Source organism: Polyodon spathula, chromosome 7 (assembly GCF_017654505.1).
Source record: "Polyodon spathula isolate WHYD16114869_AA chromosome 7, ASM1765450v1, whole genome shotgun sequence".
NCBI classification, from domain to species: Eukaryota; Metazoa; Chordata; class Actinopteri; order Acipenseriformes; family Polyodontidae; genus Polyodon; species Polyodon spathula.
Window position 1 is genome coordinate 13254987 of NC_054540.1, and position 15253 is coordinate 13270239.

The 15253-nt window shown below is 36.3% G+C and overlaps 1 protein-coding gene across 7 annotated transcripts in view; it reads right to left on the minus strand.

Moving 5' to 3' along the window:
• Positions 1-15253, minus strand: part of LOC121318192 (voltage-dependent calcium channel subunit alpha-2/delta-1) — a 140884-nt gene that overhangs the window by 76130 nt on the left and 49501 nt on the right. For all 7 annotated transcript variants that reach the window (XM_041254612.1, XM_041254611.1, XM_041254607.1 and 4 more), the window contains exons 4-6: positions 14701-14760; positions 7653-7694; positions 3271-3388 (exon numbers count right to left, since the gene is read on the minus strand). In XM_041254612.1, the coding sequence (XP_041110546.1) occupies positions 3271-3388; positions 7653-7694; positions 14701-14760 (220 nt within the window). The remainder of the gene's footprint in view (positions 1-3270; positions 3389-7652; positions 7695-14700; positions 14761-15253) is intronic.

The window sequence follows — 15253 nt, forward strand, 5'->3', positions numbered from 1 at the left end:
GCAGCTATTGTGACCCCCCACAACCCTCTCTGGATTCACGCTTTAGTAGCTCCTGAGTACTGTAGGTTGAACATTAAACCCAGCTAAGCAAACTGAGAAACTCAACATCACATGATGCTAAAATTTGATTTTATTTGGTATTTAAATTTCAACACACACAGGCTCAGGTGCAATGGCCCTTTTGTTTTTATTATTCCTGATTTAGTCCTAGCATGTACTGCACTTAACCCTTATAACCATTAACCCTGATAACACAGGCTGTCTATAATGTCAATGGACTTAGTTGCACTGTTGCAAAAGTAAAAAAAAAAACAAACAAAAAAAAAACATAATTATAATAATCATCTAGGATTACAGCACTAAGTAGCTAATGCCTATCAGTTTTATTGCATTAACTTCTCAACATGGCCAGCATTTGTCTTGCTTCCCACAGTCTGCTGTCTCCATGTGCCAGCTTGTATTGCTTTGTGAGGTAGGGTTTTATACTAAAGCAGAAAAAACATGCACTTTAACTAACTCTGTGTTATAAAATGAATACTGTATGATCAACCAGTCACCATTAAGGGTTTGTCAAAATAGAAGATGACATCTGTGTGCAGATGTCATCTTGTGCATGAAACAGCTAGCCCATTTTGAAAGTTGAAAAAACTTTTCAGGTTTGATAGTTAATACTTGCCGTATTATAGAGACATCATTTAACATAGAATCAGGAGAGAGCTTTGCAGCAGTCTAACCCCAACTGCACAAGATGACAATATAAAAAAGAAACCCTACACACAATGTAATAATTTACAGTACAGACATACCAATCATACAAATCACTGCATGCAGCATAATTAGGGTTATTAGGTGTTTGACAAAAGCCGGAAGAGAAGGTTTTTTTTGGCGTTTTGGAGTTGAATGTGCTGGATTCACATCACAGATTTCATAGGCCAAATGTAAGTATGTGAGGACACAGGACAATATGTATTACAAAAATCTATTCCAAATAAATTAACAATGCAATGCCATCTTCAACTTTGGATTAATGTCAATAATATCACATCCATGTAATACACATTTTTTATTAGCTCCAAGAGTTTTGCTGAAGGTCAGCAGGATGGTTCACTATATTTTAGTTGAAGTTATAGCTGATTTAAAAAATACTTGAAAATAGTGAACTGTACCTTTAATGTACTTATCCATCTGAGAAAGACAGGACAATAACAAAATAATCCCTTCAGATTTATCTTCCTTGTTTCCATTTCCATTTCTCTTGCTCACGTTTCATTAAAGGTGACATCCCTCAGATGTCATTGGTAAAGCCCATGTGAGTTTCTTTCATTGCTCTACACTGGAAACTTAAAGAGCAGGTTGGGGCTTTCTTTCGTAATGTCATGTAATGGCTTTTGAGGCCAATATCAGATACAGTTCTGCCCAAAATGAATTAAATAATTTTCTGTATAAAAATGTCTTAAGCAAAGATGTTACATTTAATATCATGCTAACGCTTTCATGAAATAAATATCACTCATTCCTGTAGGCAATATGGAGCACTGTTGTATTTTCAGGATATCTGTTTTCATTTAGGAGGGGAGCAGTCAGATTATTCCGTTTTCTGTAATAGAGGAACGAGTCATGGGGGTGGGTGTGCTTCCTATAAAGCTGCGTGCATGGGTAACCTAGCTGCATTCACTTCTCAATAAGGAACTAGCTTATCAGGTTCAGTTGGTGTAGGAATACATCAACCTGCTTGGCAGCATATTGTCACATTAATAATTGGGAGGGTTCCCCTGCTAAATTAGTCCATGTTTTTGTTTTGTTATTGGGTTCTTTTACTGTCCCTAGGCTGAGGATGTAAGGTACGTGTAAGGAGTGATTGATTTAGAATCATGTCCATCAATGAGGATAAGCCAGATGTGGGACCATTTATTAATACTGGCGGAGTGGCTAGGAATGGCCAAATAGGTTCCAGCAGTCGCTGACTGAAAACAGACCTGCACCACAGCATCTAGAATAGGGTTCTGGTTGTCTCGGCCTCTTTCTGTATAGGAATAGGGATACATTATGAAAGCTAAATAAAGCTTTATTTTTCACCACCCAGGCAAATAGGCTTGACCACTGCCTCCAAGGCAATTGTGAAGTGACAGACCTCCCACTTGTTACAATATATTAGTTCCACATAGCTGTATTGTTTTACTTCAGTCCATTTTAAGATCTTGTTCTAAGACACAGCGCAACCCTAAGAAATGGCAATTTTATTATACAGCTGCGAAATGATAGACAGACCTGGTAAATCAAAGTCACTGAATTAATTTTAGTGATACAGTTTATTTTATTACTTTTAAATCAGTCTCTAGGACTACTGCCCACATGAAAACATCTCAGCAGTGTTTATATGTGATGTGCAAGTGCGCACAACATTGGAAGTCTTTTCTCCACACAATCAAGTAAACAAGCTGACAAAAACTATCAAATTGGTGGTGCTAAGGACAGGACACAAACATTATAACTGTCCTGGTGAACAAAGAAGTATCTATTCAAAATAATCTCACACACTATAGACCATGTTGTAAATGATGCGCTGCAATAAGCAAGATAACCTTGGAATAAATGTATGTGGGTGTGGGAATATATATATATATATATATATATATATATATATATATATATATATATAATATATATATATATATATAGTATATCTATATTATATAATATATAATACACACACACACACACACACACACACACACACACATATACTGTATATAGATAGCGGATACACTGTTTATATTATTGTTATCAACTGGAATCACATGACTGTAAGTATCCTTCTTGATTCCACTGTCTACTTAAAGCTGTGTTTTCCCTCCCAATAGAGCACAAGCTTTTAACAAATATCTACACTGATGACTCTCTTTCCATATAAATCACATTTTCTCTCCAACCCATACACCTGGGTTTTTGAAAATAAAAGCAAAAGCAACAGTGGTCAGTTCAGATTTTTGTTACCCTGATAAACACAGTACTTTTTCAGCTTGCACAAAAGATGTAAAACAATGCAACAGTAATGTTGTAAATAAACTGCCTCTTAAGAGTTGTACACAACATTTGTAAAGGATTTTCCTTAAAAGCATTTTTTACAAAAAAGCTTGTCTGAGGATAAAGTGAAAAAGCTGAATGGCTGAATCATATCTTGATATAAAGCACAATATAAATAGAAATGTGCTGAGGTCAATTATTGTTGGAATCTAAACCCTGATAGAAAAAAGCCAATAGTTTACTTACAGCCTTCATAGATGTCAGTGGGGATATGGACGGCAGTGTAGTTGTAGTTAATACGACGTTTGAAGGAAGGATCTTCTACAAATTCTGGCTTGATTCGCCCGGTCTCATTAGAATCAGACTTTTGGAATGAAATAAACACAAATTAGTTAGTGTTAGTTCAAAGTTATTACATGTGAATTGATTACTTCACATGAATTGAATAAGTGATTTTCCAGATATATGCACACATGTAAGAGTGACATACAGATGTACAAATGTGCAGGCAGACATACACCACTGCATATACCAGTGATGCAATATTCTCAGTAATGTCGGCTATATAGGGTTAATATCAAGTTTTATTGCAATTGGATGAACTTTTTTTGTATGTCCACTTCCACCATCTGTCGATGCTGCGTTGGATAGCTCAGAAAAAAAGAAGACATGGCCTGACACAAATGTGCATTATAAAGACCATAAGAAGCAGAGCTCTGGGCACTGAAAAGGTTAAACGCTTTGAACAAAAGCCTCCGTAGTCGATTATCATACTGAACTCAAGCATTTTAAGAATTACAAAAATTACTTAAATGAAGACGCACCACCTCCTTTAATGAAAACATACGTGACACATATGAAAACATATAGACACATATGAACTCCTCTTTATTTCTATGTACCCATATTCTCTCCCACAACTCATCTCTACCCCATGATCAAGACATTGGAAAGGCAATGTCAATAATAAGACCTTCCATTAGTATTATATACTCGTGTTGTTCAGGACACAGAGGGCTCGATGGCTTGAATTAAAATGTAATCTAGTTGCTCACCTCTTTGAGATTAATTTAAAAAACAATTCAATGGAGAACATCTAAAGTAATCTGTTACAACAGTGCATGCAATTACATTCTAAGTGAATTTGATTCTTCTCCAGAGGAAGTGGCTGGAATGCAATACAAAAAAAAAAAAAAAAAAAAAAAAAAAAAAAACACAGCTGACAACAAAACAAAATCCCACGGGAGGTATGAACTGGAGATTAATTTTCCTTCCATTCAAACTCTGCTTTCACTTCATTGATTTACATTGTCTCCCACCGCTGACATTTAGCAAAATATCTCACTCATTTCACTGAAATTGAACTTAGAACCAATCTCTCACAAGTTGTCCTGGTAGCTTTCTATCTCTGCATTGTGAATTTAATATGTTGTGAAAAATACATAAATAAATAAATTAAGATAAATCAGAAAAAAACAATTAAGATTAACATTGAAGACGATGAATATTACAAAGCTCTGGGAAACAAAATGTTATTTGTGAGACAAAGAGAAAAAGTCCCCTCTAATAGTTTATTGTTTTAAGACATTAAAGAGCTAGTATCACAATTCAGTGGATGCACCTATTCTCATTCGAGAGATCCACAGAGCTAAATTACAGACAGCAACTGTAGCGGCTCCAAGGCTGCAGTCAACATCATGCCCACAATTTAAAAACAATCTGCTCTGTCTGAAGCGAGGCCATGATTGCATCAAATAAAACAGAACAGCAGTTCACTTTTTTTTTTTTTTTTTAATAAATGTTGTTATTTTACAGAGCCCATGGTTTTAAAACCAAACTCTACCACCAGTATAAGAACACAACAAAACACTGTCAATACCAAAGCAAACAACAATTGCTTGCACATTTAAAGTTCTATCTGCAGAAGACAGGGACAGCAGAATCAAAATACTATGCCAGTGATTATGTTCCGGACAGTTTTCAAGCTCACTTACATTTATTAAACTAAAATATATGAATACTAGACATGGCTGAGGTAGGTAACTTCCCATCAGTAAAATGAACACTTTCTACTGGAAAAGGAACAAACACAGACAGCAGGAAAGCTCTCGACAGCCACTCCAGCCCCCACAATCCAAGCAGGACTCGGTGTCAATGATACAGCACAGAGAGCCTCAGAAGGCAAATTACAGGGGAGAGGAATTTAACAACAAAAAATACCATGAAGGACTAGTGTGTGATTATATTTGGAATAATCTTTTGAACAACTATAAAGCTAAGTATTCTGTGGTGGGAAAGGAGAAAAATGTACAGATTTGTGTTTTTTTTTTTTTTTTAATTTCTTATACACCTGTGGTGTCTATCAGTTACAGAATACATATACTACTCAAAAACTGTTTGATTTTTGGCCTCATTTATATTAATAACTTCTGCAGACAGCCTGCCATCATCTGATTTGCTTTTTTTTTTTTTTTTTTTAATCCTTGTGGTAAGAGCTCAAATAGCTAAGTTTCTTTAACTATTAACATACAATAACAGAAGCTAGGAGAGCAGTGCAGCTTTGTCAGACACCATCCCCATGCATTAGAGGAAACTCGCTCTTCTCAGCTGATAAATCTCATTTATCAATTAGGAACAAAACATGCGACAAGCAATTCTACCAGCTGTGCCCAATTAAGGCCTAAGGAATAAGTGTGAACTCGGTACTGGTGTTTTTACATGAGAGAAAATGGGTGTTGGAAACAGAAATTTGGAAGCACCTAACAGGATTCAAAGCTCACTGCATCAAAACTGCTGTGACCTCCCTCATCTTAATGTAATCTATAAAGCTGGCATAAACAGCACCTCCACATATAATTGCACCAATATCAGGAAGAATGTCATCTAAGCCTTTAGCCTGGCAACTTGCTAATAACCAATATCCCATTCTGACACAAGGGTTATACTCTATGACAGGGTTAATATTTATCCCTTAAGTGAATGGAAAAAAAAGAATCAATTCATTGCTACTGACAAAGGAGACTGAAAGACACTGGTTGTGAATCTCAAACCTTAGTTGCAATGTAATGAGATGTTGATCATTAGATAGATAGATAGATAGATAGATAGATAGATAGATAGATAGATAGATAGATAGATAGATAGATAGATAGATAGATAGAATTATTATTGTTTAAATGATAACAATATTATTTATTTCAGGACGTTTAAGACAAAAACCCTTCCTTTTAAATTCAGTATGTTTTTTTTAAACACACACACACACACACACACACACACACACACACACACACACACACACACACACACGCGCGCACACACACACACACACATGCATGCAATTTATTTAGGAACGTTTTAGGAAACATGCCAAAAGTGCTTTTATTAAAAACAGGTATAATTAAATGGTAATGGGATTGTTACTTTAACTCCTTTGCAAACATGAAGTAAACTGGATATGTGAAAAACATCTGTATCATTGATATGGCCAGTTAAAGCAGGGGAATAGAAACCTGAATAGAAATCGGTCTGTGATGGAAAACACTGAAAATATGAAGCCTGATCGGGTCAAGGTATCAAGTTATAGAGGGGTCAAAATGTGGTGTATTTTGGACCCCCCCCCCCCCCCCCCCCCCCCCCCCCATCTCTCTTGAGCTCAAAAATTAAAAAAAAAAAAAAAACACTTGTTTCCTAAGTCCTTTTGAAATGCTGAATTTCAAACCCACAAGTTGTAGTCTTTTGTGGAAGCTGAAGTGAGACTTGGGCATTGAACACTGCATAGCATGTTCTGAATGAGTATCCAGCATTTCTCATTCTTCTCCAGCCAGAGATACTACCTCCCACAAAAGCAAACACAAATAACCTGGTGTGCAGGGTATTCACATTCTTGCATGAGCCTCTGTAACTGGACATTGTATTTCATTATTAATTAATGAATGACATAATATCTGTTATGAAATGCTTCTAGACTTGTTTAAGGAAACCAAGAGCAGTGAAGAACAATATCATGAATATTAAACATTAATTAATCAAAAACAGACTTCATGACAAGGAACAAGTAGTTTAATCAAATTCAGTTAGTTACAAAATGGTTAGCACTTTTGGAAGTGGGAAGTGCCACAGAAATCCCCATAACTGAATAATGCAGTTTAGTCTGGTCATCCGTATGCACATTTTTTCCACTCATCTGCTTGTACCTGTTGTGTTTTTGGATGGTGGATGAGCTACTGACAGGAACCATACTGATGGTACAAGATTGGCGTGTCTGGCTATCATCTACAATCAATATTTTTTTGTTGCAAAAAACCCTGTTTACCCTTAGCTGTGAGTGGGCACACATAATCTTGCTTAAATGGCAACCAAACAACAGCATGTTGCTTGAGGTGATTGCTGGGTATACATTCTCAGGTTTCACATAGTTCAATCTAGGAACACAGCCATTATTTGTATCACTGTTTCATGTCCAAACATCATTAGTTCAAAGATCCCTCAAATTAAACTGACTATTTTAGATTAAGACCAATTATTAGGCACAATTGTCACCATTAACAATTTTCTAGCCCGCAATACTGTATATAATGGTTATCATAAATTACATACAAGAAAGAATCATAAATAATAATACTTACTTCTAAGTTATCTTTTGCATTGTAGTACATTGTCTCATTTTCCTGAAAAAAAGGAACATTTATCAGTGGTTGATAAAGAAAATAGAATGCCATAGGTTAAGATTTTCAAAATGTTACCATACTAATACTTTCATACTTAAATTAAGGAAGTGTCTAGTAATTCTAGTCTGCATGCTTCACAGTAAAGCAAACAGTTTCAAGGCTTAATATTACAGATGAAAAGCAATTATTTTTTATAAAAAACATAAACACAGCTTTTGTTTGTTATATTTTAAGTGTTTGTTTTGTTGTTGTAAAAGTATGTACTTTTGTTTATCAAAGTTTGTTATTTGGACCAGTACATAATATTGGGTTGGGCCACTGTTTGTGCATTATTGCTTGTGGCAAACATGCCACTAAATGCTGACCAGTGTCAAGCAGGATATTAATCAGTCATTAATATTTAACACAACTGGTACAGAGATCCCTCCTGGGAACTCCAATCCATGGTTGACTGTGGAATAGCCCAGACTTGAACTGGCGATGTCCAGGCTATATGCATCCTGCACTCACGCAGAGTGTCTTTGTTGGATGCGCCACTTGGGAGCCCCAAATTCATATTTTTACATGTAAATCACAGGTAAGAATGGCACTGGAAAGCACTGCAAATGCAATACTGCTAATGCAAAGTCTCTAGTCTCTACAGACATGCTATACTAGTCAATCATTAACAAGTGTGCCTGTGTTATGAGATACAGCAACCCAGAAGACACTGTACTGGTTCACTGATTGCTGCCAGCACCACATCATTATCACCTTATCACAAGCACATATGCACCTGGGTCTTACTTAAAATGAACTGCAAGATAATTACACTAGAAATTATTTACACCCAAAAGTACTAGTTTATATTTTTCAGAATCAATCCTTCTATAAATATCCCACATTCTACTATATGTTCCTGTGGCCTAGTTGACCTAAAAATGTCCAACTGGAATGCTGGCATTTCCATAACGCCACCTTGATATCTTCTGGGGAACGTCAATGTACTCTCCATTTTCTGAAATGGCTGTCCCATTAATAGCAAATTTGCTATCACATTTGAACATTAGCAATACACACCCTGCTATGGCTTTTTTTAAAAAACTGTTCCCTGCCCATTATTCAGCCATTCTCTCCTGGCAGTATCATTCTAAACCATTCACAATGGTGTTTCATTTTCCCAGTCAAAGCTGCTTCAAATCACTTTAGACTGAGAGAAAAGCAAGAAAATTGATTAAGTGAGTGACAAAAATATCTATTCATTAAATTAACATCAAACCATCAGTTTTTAAAGAAAGGATGGAACTATTATACAGTAATGACGGGAGCCACTTTAACACCAAGTAAAGATCACAGGTTATGGCTTTTTAAATAAAAGTCCATTTTCAAATCTAAAAAACATCTCCCTGCAGTCTCTAATAAAGAATCAAAATTTTTATTGTTTTAAATGTTTTTTTTTTTTTTTTAAAAGGGAAGACTATTGTTAACAACAGGGGGTTACAATGCCCGAAGCCACATATTTAATATATGAGTCAGTAAAGAAAATGAGAGGCAAGGTTGGATAGTAAAGATGACTTTATATACTGTAAAGGTATAAATATTTGCGTTTTTTTTGTGTCTGTGAAAAAAAAAAAACAACCTTTTGGCACAAATATCTGAGTGCTGTACATATATTGAAGTAATATACTACTACCAGTGCTACAGGTCACCAACCCTTCTCACCCGTCAGAATGGCGACTCTATCCTCAGGTGGTACAGCGCATATAGGAACAGTTTGGGCAGGCCTGAATTGATACCTTTGCCATGGCGGAGATGACCCACTGCCCCCTATGGTTCTAACCTGTGTCCACTGGATTGTGGACACAGTTTCGACTGCGTATACTGTTGCTAGCCTATCCCCACCTGGGAGAGTGGCTGCACATTCAACTAGAGGAGTGGCTACGTCATGGGCCCTCTTTAGATGTTCCTCATTGACTGATATTTAGCTGGGCTTCTACGCATACATTCACCGGGTTCTACTGTCTTAAATTTGTAGATCCCTCTATGCCTTTATTAGGCACAAGGATCCTTGAGGTTGCACATTCACATCACCAACACTAGTTGGCAGTTGCAAGATGTCCCTCATATGCTGTCCACTCATACTCCCTCATGACGGCTTGGGTATACTTTCCCAAATGTACTCGTTGGTGGTCATCTTTGAACTGAAGACGACCACCAAACCTTGTGAGGTCGCGTCATTCACATTTGCATGTTCGATGCAAAAGAGAACAAGTTCGATGCAAAAGAGAACAAGTTCTCAACGTAGTGACTATTTATTACCTCGGTGAGGCGGGACCAATGACATCACTCCACAGAGGGGCCCTATCAGCAGCTTTGACTAAAATGCTCAGTGAATACCTGACCTGTGGCCGGCACATCCCAAAAGTATTGGTTGGTGGTTGTGTTCTCTTTCAAGGAACACAACCACCATATTGTTCTTTCATTCAGCCATTTTATCTTGTTGTTTAGGAGAGGAGGTGGAGGACGTTCCTTTGAAAAGGGGCAGGACTGACAGTGATGCTGCTGCTGCGTGGAGAGCTCGATTGATGATGTGCGCAATAGAACAAAAAAGGCACTGTGTAAAGCCTTTTTGTTTGTTTCTTTAAAAACTGTGTGTTTCAGCCGGTAAAGAGCTTAGCTGTCCAGCTTATTAGAATAAGTTTGAGCCTGTGTGGCGAGTCTCCAGTTTACTATATATATATATATATATATATATATATATATATATATATATATATATATATATATATAGAGAGAGTGAAGGATTTCAGTCCTTCGGGTTCTCTTTCAGCCAGTTAATAACCCAGCCACACACAAAACACTTGATCTTTCAAAGTGCGGTTGCGCTATTTTCATTTTCATAGACAAATAAAACAAAACCACTCCTTTCAGAGTACTAAAATAAACTATTTCACAGGAACCTTACACTAATAATTTGGGCAGCTACTCTGCTTACTGATTTAAAACAAAAGCACACTGTGCAGAAAATAGGATTTATAGAGTACCTTTTCTTTAACTGTCAAGCTCTTCACACAACAGCAGCCCAGAGCAGACTGTCTGCTGACTTTTTATACATTACAGCTGGTTTAAATTTACAATTATTCCCACGTAGCAGACAATTAACAATTATCATTATCATTATCATTAATACAATTAATCACATGATAATGCTATTAAGGCTTTTCAGCTTGTGTTCTACTGGGAGGTGTAGACCTGTGTTCCCCAGGACTACGCTTTCTCTGCTCCTTGTCTCACTGTATATACAGTGGCTCTCAAAAGTATTCGCCCCCCTTGGACTTTTCCACATTTTATTATGTTACATCATGGAATCAAAATGGATTTAGTTAAGTGATCACTGATCAACACAAAAAAGTTCATAACGTCAAAGTGAAAAATAAAATCTACAAATTGTTCTAAATTAATTACAAATATAAAACAGAAAATAATTGATTGCATAAGTATTCACCCCCTTTGCTATGACACACCTAAATAAGCTCTGGTGCAACCAATTGTCTTTAGAAGTCACATAATTAGTTGAATGGAGTCCACCTATGTGCAATTAAGGTGTTTCACATGATTTCAGATTAAATACACCTGTCTCTGGGAGGTCCCACAGTTGGTTAGTACAGTTCCTAACAAAAACTACATCATGAAGGCGAAGGAACATTCAAAGCAAATCCGGAATAAGGTTCTTCAAAAGCACCAATCAGGGGTAGGATATAAGAACATTTCCAAGGCATTGATTATCCCCCAGAGCACAGTAAAGTCCATTAAGAAATGGAGAGAATATGGCACCTGTGAATATATCTAGAACAGGCCTTCCTCAAAAACTGAGTATCCGGGTGAGAAGGGCACTAGTCAGGGAGGCCACCAAAAGGCCTATGGCAATTCTAAAGGAGTTAGTCTTCCACAGATGAGCTGTGGAAGACAGCAACAATAGCCCAGGTGCATCACAAAACTGGCCTTTATGAGAGAGTGGCAAAAAGAAAGCCATTGTTGGAAAAAACTCACATCCAATCTCAGCTAGAGTTTGCCAGAAGGCATGTGGGAGACTCTGAGACCAAGTGGAAGAAGATTCTATGGTCTGACGAGACCAAAATAGAGCTTTTTGGCCTCAACACTAAGCGCTATGTTTGGCGCAAGCCTAACAACACACATCATCCTGAGAACACCATCCCTACCATGAAGCATGGTGGTGGCAGTATCATGCTATGGGGAAATGCTTCTCTGCGTCAGGGCCTGGAAAGCTTGTGAAGATGGCGGGCAAAATGGATCCAGCAAAGTATAGAAAAATCTTGGAGGAAAACCTGCTGATGTCTGCAAGAGACCTGAGACTTGGGAGAAGATTTATCTTCCAGCAGGACAATGACCCCAAACATACAGCCAAAGCCACACAGGTCACAGGTAAAAAAAAAAAAAGGTCAATGTCCTGGAGTGGCCCAGTCAAAGCCCAGACCTCAGTCCAATTGGGTTGAAAATTGCACTTCACCAAAGGTGCCCATACAACTTGACAGAGCTTGAGCAATTTTGCAAAGAAGAATGGGCAAAAATTGCAGTGTCCAGACTTGCAAAGCTGGTAGAGACTTATCCAAATAGACTCATGGCTGTAATTGCTGCCAAAGGTGCCTCTACCAAATATTGACTCAAGGGGATGAATACTTACGCAATCAATTATTTTCTGTTTTGTATTTGTAATTAAATTTAGAACAATTTGTAGATTTTATTTTTCACTTTGACAACGTTATGGACTTTTTTGTGTTGCTCAGTGGCAAAAACTCCTAATTAAATCCACACAATAAAATGTGAAAAAGTTCAAGGGGGTGAATACTTTTGAGAGCCACTATATATATATATATATATATATATATATATATATATATATATATATATATATATATATATTATACCAGTAAGTTGTTCTTTTTTACAAAACAGTTCACACCTAATTGTATTTGTTAACAATTGTGAACACTGATTAACAACAATATCTGCTCATGTCACCATATAAGTACGATTAATATTGGCGGCTCAGCTGGAAACAAAATTATCTTAACTAACCAACCACTTCAGAGCAATCAAATATCATATCAAATTGAATGGCAAGTAATATGCTTGAGATACTGGACAAATTAATTCACATGCAGCAATCATTTTTCGCTCTCATTTTTTTTTTCCTGCCTGAACACCAATAACAAATTGCATGTAGCTGCATAAATGAACAGACATTAAAAATAAAAATAAAAACTCATTAAATCCTTAACTAGAGCCTTTAATTATATTGTTTTTATAGCAGCTTAATGTGATATTTATGCTAAGGACATGTCTAATAAAGAATCCCTCTTAACCAACGTGATTGTCCTTTGAGGGAGGTGAAGGAATGAAAAAACAACTTCATTTTTTTATTTTAATATACCGAATTAGAAGAATCCTCAGTGCTAGATATGGACTTTTCTGTCCATAAGCATAATAGATTATTTATCAAGTAAGAAAGTATACAGAAATATTGTAATATATTTTAATTCACTTAACAGTATAAAAATACTGACAAAGTATTAACCCTTTCTCCTCACAAGTCATTGCATTGTACTTGCATTATTAATCCTGCTTATGGTTTTATTTGCAAAAGTGTGTGTCAGAATTTCCAGGTGCCAGTTTTCTGTGCTTAATTAAAATGTATATGAATTTTAGCAAACTTTTAGCAAACCTGTGATCTAACAGAAAGTAATCTTGCCTTAATGTTGCATCAGCATCTATTCAGACAGCCCAAATGCCAATATAATTATTTTCATTGGAAAACATTCCCTTTGCAACTTTCACCTCTTTCATGTATATTGAGTACCTAATGCACCAAGTTGAATGGGTAGGTTTGTGTGGGTCTTTATACATCAGTCCCTGCTAATGGGGAATGTGGATAACTTATTCCCAGCGGAAGTACGTTTAGTTAAACTTTGACCCTCATTGCTGGAGAAGCATGGCCTTAGATATCTCTTGTATACTGGTTAAAAAAAAAAGATGATTGTGGACATTTGGTTTATTCGAAGGATGCTTTTAATATGGGTTTGTGGAGTTAGAATTAGTACAAACTGTTTTTGGTGTCACTGTATTAGCCAACTTGGGCGAGCTGCTCTTCAATAAAATGGCTTATTATTGCATCTTATATAACATATTAGACACCTATAAAAGTGCCAATAAAGTATTAATAAATTTTACTGTGGTTAGGAGATCCCCACAGTATGAAATTATAAAATGGATGGAGATTATTTAGTTAAACCACCAGCGGTAGATAATTCTTGTCTTAAAGGGTCTGCTGTTCAATGCATCGATCAATAAACCTACATAGAAGACAAGCTAAATTGTCAATAATTGTCGCTTCACCACAAATATTGCTAGTAACAACCATTTTCTAACTATTTATTTTCAAAGATAATTATACCAATTGATATACACTTTGAAACCAATTATAGCCACAGGAATAAAATGTGCGGCTTTCTGCATGCCAACATATTACATACGGTCATATTTTAAATCCAAGAAGGTATTTGTCAGATTTGACATAGAACCAAACCGTTATAAGGAATTATTCATTTTTGCTACTTTTATAAAAGGGGCCGTGTTCCTGGTGTTACTTACCAAAGTCATCACAAATGTTTTTCTACTAACATCTATGACCTTAATTCATTACTGCAGGTATTTTAAGAATGCATTAGATGGACAAACCGCTCAATATAAAACTGGATTATTAAAGATTAGGGTGTACAACTAATTTAAGAAAGTCATGTTTTATAACTAGGGCAAGACCAAATAAAATTATAGGAATCCTATTACAGTTGCACATAATTAACCGTAATTAAGTTTCTGAACATGGAGGTTAAATCATTCTGTATAAGAATACTGCAGCTTTTGGACCTTTTTTTATATTCCATTGGAAACATGGAACATGTTTTCCTGCTGTGCACAGAAGAATATGTAACAATTTGTTTTTTCTTACCCCAAACTCATTTTTCCACTGGTGTTCCATCTGGAAATTCTCAGCCGCTGTTGCAAGGGTCTGAAATAACAGGGAAAACGTAATGCCAGTTATTGGGGTGTCAACAATTTTTCTGTTGCTTTGGGGTAAATTGTTAATTCTGGAAATCCGATAGCATAATCAAAGGGGCATGTCATATCAGAACAAATGGTTTGTAAAGAAGAGACATGAGAAATAGTTCATTTTTACTATACAACACTGGTAATGGAAAGAAAATACAGCTGTGAACCAAGCATAAGGGCAACATCTCAAAGTGTACTGTCTCTAAGCAACACATTTAATATGAAGGCTTTATAAAAATTTTCCAAATATGAAGTCATTACCTCAAATGGTATCTGATCGACGATCAAAATTGACCTAGAGAATCACAGAACTGTACCTGTGCAAGGGAATCATTACAAGTGTTTAAGCCAGAAACCAAACATGGCATCTGTCTCAAAGTGAAGGGTGGTGTTAGATTTTTGCGCAACACTGAAAACATGAAATATGTTGTCAGCTTAAATAGAAGATGAGA